General features: G+C 32.9%; 1 protein-coding gene across 1 annotated transcript in view; it reads right to left on the bottom strand.

Annotated features, from left to right (window-relative positions):
• Positions 1-12,697, bottom strand: part of LOC145259815 (cleavage and polyadenylation specificity factor subunit 1-like) — a 130,234-nt gene that overhangs the window by 66,647 nt on the left and 50,890 nt on the right. The window contains exons 15-18 of the mRNA XM_080117616.1: positions 12,233-12,388; positions 8,012-8,119; positions 4,011-4,139; positions 3,219-3,360 (exon numbers count right to left, since the gene is read on the bottom strand). Of these exons, the coding sequence (XP_079973742.1) occupies positions 3,219-3,360; positions 4,011-4,139; positions 8,012-8,119; positions 12,233-12,388 (535 nt within the window). The remainder of the gene's footprint in view (positions 1-3,218; positions 3,361-4,010; positions 4,140-8,011; positions 8,120-12,232; positions 12,389-12,697) is intronic.

The following is a 12,697-nucleotide window of genomic DNA, read 5'->3' as shown; positions in this document are numbered from 1 at the left end:
AAATGCCTTAGCATATAGCCTGTTCGATAAAAATGCCTTAGCATATAGTCTGTTCGATAAAAATGCCTTAGCATATAGTCTGTTCGATAAAAATGCCTTAGCATATAGTCTGTTCGATAAAAATGCCTTAGCATATAGTCTGTTCGATAAAAATGCCTTAGCATATAGTCTGTTCGATAAAAATGCCTTAGCATATAGTCTGTTCGATAAAAATGCCTTAGCATATAGTCTGTTCGATAAAAATGCCTTAGCATATAGCCTGTTTGATAAAAATGCCTTAGCATATAGTCTGTTCGATAAAAATGCCTTAGCATATATGTTATATTGTTATCATTATTAGTATTAGACGATACCACTTGTGCGCGTATGTTACGTGAGTTCTTATTAGTAAAGATATGAGTCTTAGTGAGAGTTCTTGTCTTATTACATATGATGTTGTATCTTAGAGAGAGAGATGTTGTTGTAATGACATTTTATAACACAGACATATAATAACAATACAATTTACCTTTTTGTAGAAATCACAAACACAAAGATGAGCTTTATCACAAAACACATGATGAATTTATTTCTTTACGACCGATCGTGATTTCCTCATTAAGAATTCAAAGTTTCACATTTTAGTTTCTGAAGTGACGTCTCGCTTCAGACGTCCGCCTGTCTCTGAGTTTTCTCACTGACCGTCTCCCCTGACGGTCTCCCCGACCAACTAACTCTCACTCCTATATTGAGAAATCCATGCATCCCGGCCACGTGAGCAAAATTAACCTGTTTCAACATGCGCGACTTTGTACGTTTCCGACATTGATTTCCCAATAACCTATTTTTTCTTGTGTTGTTTCCACAAAGAAATTCAACCTACATATCTAATTTATTTAACCCATATTTTATTATCCACATTCTTTTAACAATTGAATAGTTTATTTATTATTTATTTCATCCGAATTAACAATTTACTGGACATTCCATTTAAACCTATTGTTCTTTAAAACTTATGTCCAGGGTTCGATTTCTGCTTTCTCTTATTTTCATTTTAACTAATCTCTCTATTTTTATACTTACATGAACAGGGGACAGCCCTTATCATGTAACATATAGTCTGTTCGATAAAAATGCCTTAGCATATAGTCTGTTTGATAAAAATGCCTTAGCATATAGTCTGTTCGATAAAAATGCCTTAGCATATAGTCTGTTCGATAAAAATGCCTTAGCATATAGTCTGTTCGATAAAAATGCCTTAGCATATAGTCTGTTCGATAAAAATGCCTTAGCATATAGTCTGTTCAATATTTTCTATTTTATACTTTTTTTCGTACAAAGTTCCTTCCCTTATTTATTCTTTCTTTTTTTTGCATTTGTAAAAATAAAGGAATTTCAGCATATTCTTCCAAATATTTCAAGGCAACATTTTAATATGTTGAAAGAAAAAAACTCAGTGAACTATTTAAATAAGAATGTTTTTTTTTTCATTTTCAGAAATTTTACTGAAGCAGTGTCGAAATTTTCAGTGAACTGCTTAAATAGTAAGATTGTATGTTTTTGTTTATGTATTCTCAGAAATTTCACTGAAACAGTGTCAAAGTGTTTCAGCTTGGTTGTACAAGAATACATTTGTCTGAAAATTCATTTATTAAACTAAAACGGGATATTTTTACTTGAATAACATCAGTTTTTTTCTTCTTGACAATCTTCATAACACGTGTTTCAAGATACATTTAAACATTTTTTTTCATCTCAATTTTTTTTGCGCAGCTTTTCTTATTCTCTTACATCAACCCTTCATTCTCTTTCAATATTCTATCAGTCATAACATTTATATCTCTCCTTGCTCATTGATAGATTTTTAAGCCCAACTGTTCAAATAGTTTTGTTTTCGTTAAAACTTCTTTAAATTTCATATAACTATGCAATTCCTGCAGCAATGCACCTAAAAACAGCTTTTAACCCCAACATACTTATATCAGACAAGGAAAAAGAAGCAACCTTACTAGTACTTAGTGTCCTCAATGATAACGAATTAAATAGAGCTGAGAGGGAAAAAGGTTCCAAAATACCAAGGTTTTATGTAGGACTTGCAAAGAAACTGAAATGATGTCATTTTGAACGGAACCCTTTATTTATTTCACGGGGGTAGTATGCCTTCGTTCCATCAGCCATGACTGGATAGAAGTTCTAAGTAATTTTCAATTGTATTTTTCAGTTGCCCATACTGAGGATTGAACCTTCAACCTTCAGGAGAAGGTCACTTTTACAATTAATTTTTCCAAGTACTCTAACCACTATACCACGGGTCCTTGCAATCCTCATCCGAAAAGTTCAGAAATGTAATGTTCTTATTACTACAGTGTGTGTTGGGTTTGGTGGATTTTACATTGTAGAGGCTTCCCGAGATGAAATGCACCTAACATTGATGCTTTTTGTTTTTCTACTTCCTTTTGAAAAACTTAATCATGTTCTGCATAAACAAAACCAAAAACAACAACCCACCTTTTCCCCCTTTTCATTTCCCCTTTCTTTTTCTATCTCCCCCACTTCTTGACTGGTTTTCTAACATAAAATGTACCAAACATTAATACTGTAACCATTTTCCCTCTCCCATTGCAAAACTCATTCATGTTCTGCAGGGCAGGAAACAAAGACGATCAAATCCACTATAAAACAAACAAGCCAAACACTACAAACTAGCGATTGAAGATACAAAGAGCTTGAAGAATAAAAACCATTCTACAAAATAACTGGATTCAGTATTAAATAACCCAAAAAACAAAACAATTAAACCAAACTCTACAAATAAATATTTAAAGATATAAAAGAACTTGAAGCAAAAAAATTGTTTCCGAAATAACTGGATTCAGCATTAAATAACCTGAAAAGGGTTGATATGCAGTAAAATAACCAAATCAAATTAAGCCAAACCAAACCAATCATATTGTAGATCACGCACCTGTCATTGTGCTGCAATTAAGCAAAAGAGGAATGGTTGAACTCGGTATTCACTGCTATATAACATGAAACCATTGACATAACTGCTATACTACAACTTACCCTGAATGTAGAGGGGGAATATTTAAAAATTATTGTCTCCTACTTCAAGAACATACAAACCTCCCGAGAAAAGTACCAAGACACACTATCTGTGATTCGAAATCAATCATTCGATAATGAAAAGATGGGGGGGGGGGGGCAGCAGTGGGAGAAAGATCATAAAAGAAAGTTACCGCCTTCCAGCAAACGGACTCCCATAGGAGAGACTTGAACAATATATCGGTTGTTGCCAATATTTCCTGCGAATATCGTTGGGGCTTGAGTGCTAAAGCCGCTGTGGTCCAATTCCATTATCTCCTGTCCAGTCTGCAGAATCTGTGAAAGAATAAAAATATTTAGAAATGAAGAAATATTAGTTTTTATGTTCATTTTCAATATCGTAGTTTGCAATTCAAAACAATTCTTTGTTTTTGAACCGATGTCTTAAACATGAAATTAATTTGTGAACAAAACTGTTTAGCGAAATAACCGAAGAAGTTTGTCTGGATCAGAGTTATCCCTCTTTAGCTGAGAGAGAGAGAAGGAAAAAGAAAAAGAGGAAAAAAAAGAAAAAAAGAAAAGGAAAAAAGAGTAAGAAAAAGAGGTGAGGGACAAAAAAGAGGAAAGAGAAAGAGGGAAGAGAAAGAGAGGGCGGAGAAAGAGAGAGAAAAAGTGACAAGAAAAGATAAAAGCAGAAAAAAAAAAAAAAAAAGACTTGCTATTTTTTTAGGATTTTATTTTACATTTTTAATAGCATTTCTCCTGATTTTAAACTTTCCTTGTATGTAAGACATGTTTTGTCTATTTTCGGTACTCATGCCTCTCATATTTGAGTCTTGAACTTTTGACAGCTAACATTCTATCTTCAGTCATATGGGGGGGGGGGTTCAATGACACTAGTATATAACAAAGTGACACTGATGAAAGACGGACAAAGCCTCTAAGAGAAATGCAAGGACACAACTAAGACTAGCCAAAATACTAACCATACTTGAATCGGTTTTACTGAGAATCAAAAAGGCGTGTCCATCTTCAATGTCTTCCTCTTCCGGCTTTTCTTTCTTTTCCTCGTTCTCTTCTTTCACTTTATCTTCATCATCATCTTCAGCTCTTTTCTGCAAAACATGAATGATAGAAATTTAGAAGTTTGCTCTATGAAAGGTGGGCTCCTTTTACCTGGCTAGAAAAATTCTACATCAAACAACACTGCAGTCCAAATAAGAATCTCCAACACTGTCTACCAAGCTCCAGCCCCCATTGTTACAATGTTGACTCCCTGTTCTTGTTTTACAAGTAGTTCAATGAAATGTTTTATGACCAATGCAACAACCAGCAAAATCACACCCCTTTACCATAGAGGCCCCCAGATATAAGAAAAGGTTTCTACTCTAAAAGCTTCTTTTTCTAAAACTGCTTGGCTTTGAAATTTCTTCCTTGCTCCTGGTTTCCCTAGCTGTATCAAAAGTTCAAATGTAATGTGAACAAACAACTTGCTGCACAATTCTCCACTTAGGATGCCTCTGTAAATTTGGCACTTAATTCTCCGTAGGTCTTAGTGGTAATTTGCCTTGTTGATAAAAAAAAAAATCTTTAATATGCAGTTTTAAAAATGAGATTGTTCAATCGCAGAAGATGAAACATGCAAATAATTGAAAATTAACTGGGGTTGCTAAGGTAAAAAAAATGTTTTAAAATGAATTGTTCCAAAATCTAATTGTTTGGCTCGTCGATTTAACCAATTTGCATTCTTGGTACTTGTGCAGTTTACTGTGTTAAACGAATAACATTATTATCTATATATTGCATGTACGTTATTTATTTTGTGTGTCACGCTTATATATGAGTAATTATCATTTGTTATGGACTTCCATCTTTTTTAATAATTTTACCATCATTAAGTTTTGGTTTCAGTTTTGATTATAGCTGAAGAAATCAAAGTTTATATATATATATATATATATTTGGTTCCCCCGACAAAAGGAGGGTGAACCTGTAAATTTACGTTTGTGCACACTTTTCTCAATAACTAGAATTTTTTAAAACTTTGCACAAACATTAAACATGATACGAGTAAAAAAGTAACGGAAAACTCCAGACCCCCCCCCCACTCCCAGGGGTGCCTTTCGGGTTTAAATGGCTAAAATGAACACTTTTGTGCTTATTAAAAAAAAAAAATTAATGCCTTGGATTTTTATAAAACTTTCTGAAAAGTTATAACTATCTGATTTTTATATAATTTTGTTTGTCTATACTTTGCGATAACTCTTGGGTGTGCCCCAGGAGCTCTTTTAGGGCTAATAAACACACTCCATTTTGGAGACTATTTTACTATATTTGTCCAAAATTTTCTGCGCATGTCTATTTAGCAGTTTTGCATGGTGCTCAACTCTAATTTAAATATGTTAAGGCCTTGCACACTTTTGGGGCTAAATAGAGGGGGTGAGGTGGTGGGGGGCAAATGATGAACTAAGTCATTTCTTTTTTTGCATGGTGCAGAACTCAAATTTACATATGTTAATGTCTAAAACTGCACCGTTTATTCATTTTCACCAGGATTTGACGTCCCCTAGGGACTTTTGAGACTAAATGGGGCCGGGAGGGGGGCAATGCTGAACTTAATCATTTTTTGGGGGAGTCTCGTTTACTGTACACTCATGAAGGACTATGCATGCACTTGTTTTTATAAGTTTTAGTTTAAGCTGATGCACCCAAGTCATATGGACATATTTTTTTATTTTTGAAATCACAACTTTATAACATATAAAAATCGAGAGAACATTAACTCTATAATAATATATATACAAAATCTGCAAGAATTAAAATATCATATTTAAGCATACTTTACAACTGGGCTATGCAAGGTGTCTCTGCTAGTTTAGAAAATACTTTTGCAGTTTTAACAAAAGAGCTACAATAATACCAAGGCGTCTTCATTTAAGCTGAACATTCACAGAATGCCAACAGCAATATATTACATATGAAGGAGTGCCCTGTGGAATTTCCACAGGTCCTGCTAGTTTATTATCATTAATATGGAGAGAGATGTTAATTAACTGTTTATCTATCTAGCAAACAGTAAACAGAGAATTGAATGATCATGTTTTGACATGTATCAAACTTTGTAACTGATCATTTGTACCGGAAGTATCCAAATGGGGACAATCGTGACATGTCACATGTTCCGGTTTGAATAAGCTGAGTTAAGTTTAGTGAGTTGGATTTGAGATGCCGAACAAGCAAGATGGGTTAAGAAGGTCTCTCTATGGGAGAACTAATGGTCTCAAATAAAAAAACCCACAAGCCAAGATTCACTCTAGTTCTGTTGTGACAAGATGCCCAAGGAGGAAATAAAATATATATTAAAAACACTCATTCATCTTGGGTACCTCATTTGAAGCATTTTCTTTAAACAGGTCCGGCTCCACCCAAAATGAATGACGAATTCTCCAGGCAGCAGCCAAAAGACAGAGGCAGCCAACAGCAGACAGATATGTCGTCTTCGTTTTGTGTATCATATGTTCCGACATGCACACATAAAAACTAGATGAATCACGGGCCGTTAAGATAGACATTTAGGACAACAATCCGTTATATATCACAAACACAATGTGCATAGTTACATAGATATAGTCCTTTATGATAAGAACACAAACAGTACACACACAACACAGGTAAGATTCAATGCCATATACAACAAATGTGAATTTGATCCTAATATAACAGGAGTACTTTTTAACCATTCTGACAATTTAACAAAAGAGACCATAAAAATTGAATTTAATTGGAAAATTCTTTCAAAAAAAAAAAAAAAAAAAGAAAGTATGGTCAGTAAACTGCACAAGTACCGAATTTTTTTTTTATTTTTTTTTTGGGGGGGGAGGGTCATGCAATTTTAACATATTCCTAATTGTAACTATTTTAAATAAATTTTAAAAAATGACATCCATTTTATTTCATCATCATTATATTCAGTTAAGCATCCATTTTTACATGCTGGCATGTGTTGGATAGCTTTTAGAAATTGGCATCCAAACTAACCTATCTCTGACCAGGTCTTCATTTATCCCTCTTTCTCTCAAGTACACTTTTATAACTTCCTCCCATGTTTTTCTTAGTGCACTGAACCTGCTACCTTAACCATTCTACATCTACTAACCCAAGAATTCTCATCCATTCTTTCAACGTGACCATACCATCAAAGTCTACTTTTATGCACACATCTCCCTATACTGTCTAAGTTTAATATTGCTCCAAGGTCATCAGATTTAAGCCTGTCTTTAAGATTCACATTACACATGCATCACCTCATTTCTCTTCATGCAACACATATCCTCAACCCCTACTGGCCAGGTTTCACTTCTTTACATCACACTGTGCACACATACCTGATAAAGACTTGGATTTGTGTGATGGCAACAACGGCTATATGTACAATGAAACATATGTAAGACACTTATGGCAAAAATAAATATGAAAATGTGTTTATATATTAAAAAAAAATTATGTTGTTTATGGATCGACTTTTGTAGTAGCTGGAATGCAATCGTACATGTATATGCTCCGAAAGCCATTAATACATTGCTACTTCTTTATTATTAGTGCAAAATTCAAGAAATTAATTTTGTACCTTATCGTTTTTTTGTAATTTTTGGATATGTTCATTACTGTGACATGACAGTTAAGTAGATTGCTTCACTTGAAATTCGATATTTTGATTTTTACTATTTTCATTTTAATAACAAAGAGGCACCAATACATCTTCATTAAGCTTATTATTCGTAATAGTTTCGACTATCTTATAAGGAAAAATGTACATTTTTATATTTACTCAAAATTTATATATACATATATATATATATATATATATATATATATATTTCAGTGAATATAAAAATGTATATATTTTTTCCTTACAAAATACACACACACACACACACATATATACATATATATGAGAAAGAGAAAAATCAATGTTCTTACTACTTACCAGTACTTCCTCTTCTTCCGTTAATGCGGGTTTAGGTCCAAATACAGTCCACATATCCAGGCAATCAAACAACTCAAATGTTGTCACAACCTGTGGACGAATGCTTCTCTAAAATAGAAAGGAAAAAGTAACACATTAGCCAACATTTAAGCATTATATATATATATATATATATATATATATATATATATATATAGCATAATTAATAATTATTATATTTATCCTATATTATAATAATTACTACTAGCATCAAAGCTATTTGATGGAAGGACTTCTAAAAGAGAATTATTTCTAAATACTAATTCAAAGTGAAAAACTAGCCAAGAATAACTTGTATAGATTTCAACTTAGAAAACAGCAACTATATTCCCCTTTGTCAGAAATATCACTTATTGAATGTGAGGACTAAAGGACAAAATAAGAGAAGCAACAGTTACAAAGCTCCAGAAAATAAACCCAAGATCCACTTTCTACTTTTCTAATGCTTTCGCTACCATTGTAGTCGGCAGGAGCCGTTTCAAAAGACTTGTTTGTATTTAAGAAACAAATTCTATCACTTAAAATATTTTAATAATAAAAATCTAATTAAACAGTGTGTGTGTGTGTGTGTGAATATTTTACTGACAAACTCTTGAACTACTGGTCACATGACACTGAAATTAACAGAAAATAGTAATCATACACTAAGGATGGTTTATAACGAGCAAAACCTTTGTTTGGATGGATGAATAATACATACAGAAATATGCTGGCAAGTTGAAATGCAAAATGTTCATTTCAACTTGCAGAAATTCATAGCTTGAAGTTGTTTAATTTTAAATCTTTCTTATCAATCTGCTGATAGCTCAAACGATAGGGAATGTGGCTGGATCGCTAAATGATTTAGGCTTCAATTCTAGGTAATGGCATCAAAGTCATTTTGTTTTAAAGAACATTTGAAATCAGGATACTTGCACAGTTTAATCAAGACTTTAAAAAATGAAAACATCGAAAAAAGGTTATATTGTATGCATCCATTATGGAACGAAGTTCTCTGAAAAAAAAATTTCACTTAATTTCATCAAGCAAGTAGGTTTTTTTTTTTACGGCGAAAAAACAATTTGTTATGATACCGAGCAAAACGTTTGATTTTTGAGAAGAAAAGCTAGTATTAAAGATGGGGAGGGAGTCTCAGCGCTTTACATGGAGTTATCTCCCATGGCATGTTAAAAATTTCCATACTGGCTGACTAAAACACGCAGTAAAAAAAAAAAAATACTCGATCAAATTAAATGAAATTTTTTTTTTGGAGATCTTCAGTCCAAAATGGATACGTACAATATAACCTTTTTTCAATATTTTCATTTTTTGATGTCTTGCTTAAACTGTGCAAGAGCCGAAATCAGTAGTACATATAATATTTAATAGAGAATTGGCTCATAATAATATAAAATCTGCATAAATTAAAATATATTTAAGCGTATTTTATAACCGGGCAATGCCTGGCGCAACCCCACTAGTAATAATAAAAGAAAACAATACAGTAAGTTGTCCTTCAACTTTATCACAACAAAAATCTCTATGTAAACTTAATAAAATTTTTAAGTTTTAAACCATAATGTGCTCCGAAGTCCAGAAGAGAATCTATATTCCTATGAATTTTCTGGGGTTTTTATTTTTTGCGTATTGATATTCATATTAAAAACCCTTGTTTCTATTTATTTAAAAAGAAAATACAACTTTGTTACATATGGGTCATGGAATTATATTTGGTACTTGTACAGTTTAGTCAAGACATTAAAAAAATGAAAATATCGAAAAAAAAAGTTTAAATTGTACGTTTCCGTTATGGAATGAAGTTCTCCGAAAAATATTTCACTTATTTTCATCAAGTATTTTTTTTTTTTTACAGTGAAAAAACAATTTGTTATGATACCGGGCAAAAGGTTCGATTTTTAGGAAGAAAAGCTAGAATTAAAGATGGGGAGGGAGCGTCGGCACTTTAACTGGAGTTATCTCCCCATGACGTTTCTAAAGTCCAAACAAAAAGTAAGAACAAATCCAAGATGCTGCCTTCAACACGCTTTCATAAAAACATGTTTTTCCGCTGTGAAAAAAAAAAAAAAAAAAAAAAAACTACTCAATCAAATTAAGTGAAATTTTTTTCGGAGATTTTCAGTTCAAAACGGATACGTACAATATAACCTTTTTCGATATTTTCATTTTTTAACGTTTTGGTTAAACTGTACAAGTACCTTGCATTTATCTGCAAAAAAATCTAGCTAATTTGCATATTCTTTTAAACATTTATTTTAATTCCCTACTAGTTTTTCGGTTTTCTTATGGGATGATGATCTTCAGTTAACTATTACGTGTAATTATATTCATGCAGATACTCTACGTGATTTATATTTACGAAGTATTTGCATAAAAAGGATATAGTAAACACAAAACTCTTTCTATATATATTATGTATGCGTATATATATATTTGTTTAAAAAATTTTGCCTACCAATATCCTCTGCCAGGTTTTGGTCTACAGACATGACACTTCATATATAGGGTATTCAAACCTCTGTGAAACTATATATATATATATATATATTTTTTTTTACATAGGCGTCAGCACTTATCAAGGCCCAGAGGCCAGTCGAGGATAAGGGTTAAAGAGTGTGCAATAGTCAATGGGACAATATCATAGTAATCGTTAGTAGTGGAAATTCGGTAAATTTGTTAACTAAGTGAACGGCTCATCAGGAACTTGATTATGTTGGACTTGAAGACGACCATATTGTAGTCAGCTGGAAAGCAGGAAAATGGAAGACAATTCCACAGGCGTGCAGTTCTAAGAAAGAAAGTTTGTTTATGGAATCTACGTTTAGGTTTAGATACAGATAAAGAGCAGGGGAAATTATTGATACTGTTTTCAGCTAGACGAGTGTTTCTTGTAAAAGTTTGGCAAGGGGGGACCATAGATTGGCGCTCAGACAAGCACTTGCCATGAAAACAACGATAAAACAGAGACAGGCTCGTAACATTTCTTCTTTGGAAAAAAGGTTGCAGGAAGAAAAAAGAGCATCCCCTACTAAGTTACGAAGTCTATTTTGAACTCTATCAAGGCAGGATAAGGTCTTTCTATCAGCTCCTGCCCAGATGTGGCAACAGTACTCCATCTTTGGATGTACCTGGCTCTTAAATAGGTAGAGAATTGCATCCACAGTGAGAGATCTACTGGATCGATAGAAGGATCCCACCATTTTTTCCAGCGACCATGGCACCAGATTTGATGCACGTGTTCCATTTCAGATCAGGAGTAAAGGTTGTGCTTTAGCCGGGGAAAATCAGTGCAAAAGTGTGAAAATTTAAAAAAATGGAATTTGTCAGGTGAAAGTCGAACGACCGCATTACAAATATGCATGCGCAACATGATAGCTATTGGTTCATGTTTTAATTTTTAGCCTTGCAGCAAACATGTTTTCATAGCTCAGGCATTAATGTCAAAGGAAAAAGTAAATTATAAGCTAAATATTTTGGTTTCAATTCTCGGTGGTGGCGGATGAGTCATTTTTTTTTTTTTTTCTTTTTTTTATATCATTACTATATATTGGGTCCATTATAATATAATAATACAAAATCTGCATTAATCAAAATATCATATTTAAGTGTATTTTACAACCGGGCAATGCCGGGCGGCCTGCTAGTAAATATTAAACACTCACACCATCCAGATTTATCGTCTGTGTCTAGCTGTCCTTGTACTATGTCTCCAGTGATCATGATCGTGGGAATTAACTGTGTCCATTTGCCACTGTTTACGGTCTTGCGTGATTTTTTTTCATGCTTTCTTAGGGCACTTGGCTTTCTTTTGCTAACCAGTCTTAGGTCTCTGAAAATGTTGATTTACTTGTTTCGACGTGCCATGAAAATAGTTAACCTTTATTAGGAATTCAAATTTTGGGATGGTTAATTTTTCAATTAGTGTCTGATCTAATGTTCTTGATACGGTCTGGCTTTACGCTGCGTGTCCACCTAATCATTGCTCTGTCATTTTTTTTTTTTTTTTTTTTTTTTTCCAAGTTAGGCAAGTGTGATCTGGGTGAGGGTCCAACACAACTATCATAGATCTTCCCTCAGGTAATAACTGGGATAGCTTGTCCGATAAAAGATATTTAATTTTCTAAAAAAAATTTTTTTTTTTTCCTTAAGCCTTTCTAATATGTACTCAATATTTTTAAGACTGACCTGTAAAACTGACAGAGCTCCGTTCTTGCTGTAACCGGAAGTCGTAACTAATTCCAAGTCGGGGTCAATCGTGTTACAAAATTCTTCCGATAAAAATGCTGGTTCACCCATAACCATTCGGCCACACGGTCCAATGTTAAGAATACTGTCACACACCTAGAAGGCCGCAATAAAATAGAATTTAAAAAATAAAGATAAAGAAAAATTATTAAATATAGGTTGGTAAAAAAAAAAAAAAAAAACAGAAAAAAGAAAATAAAGAAAAAAGAAAAATCAAATATAAATTGGTAATCAAAAAAAATATATCAGTTCTAGTTCATAACCTTCCTCCACCAAGAAAAAAACAAAACTAAAAGAAAAACCTGTATGCTGTACATACTTGTAGTGTAACAAAAATATTAGACTAAAAATCACATAAATTGATCAAGTAGTTTTAGTTTTATGAAGAAAATCATTTTTAAGCAA

Source organism: Euprymna scolopes, chromosome 35 (genome assembly GCF_053919585.1).
Source record: "Euprymna scolopes isolate OS-2025 chromosome 35, ASM5391958v1, whole genome shotgun sequence".
Taxonomy (NCBI): Eukaryota; Metazoa; Mollusca; class Cephalopoda; order Sepiida; family Sepiolidae; genus Euprymna; species Euprymna scolopes.
Note: the sequence above shows the minus strand (reverse complement) of the source record. Positions and strands in the feature narration are given on the sequence as shown.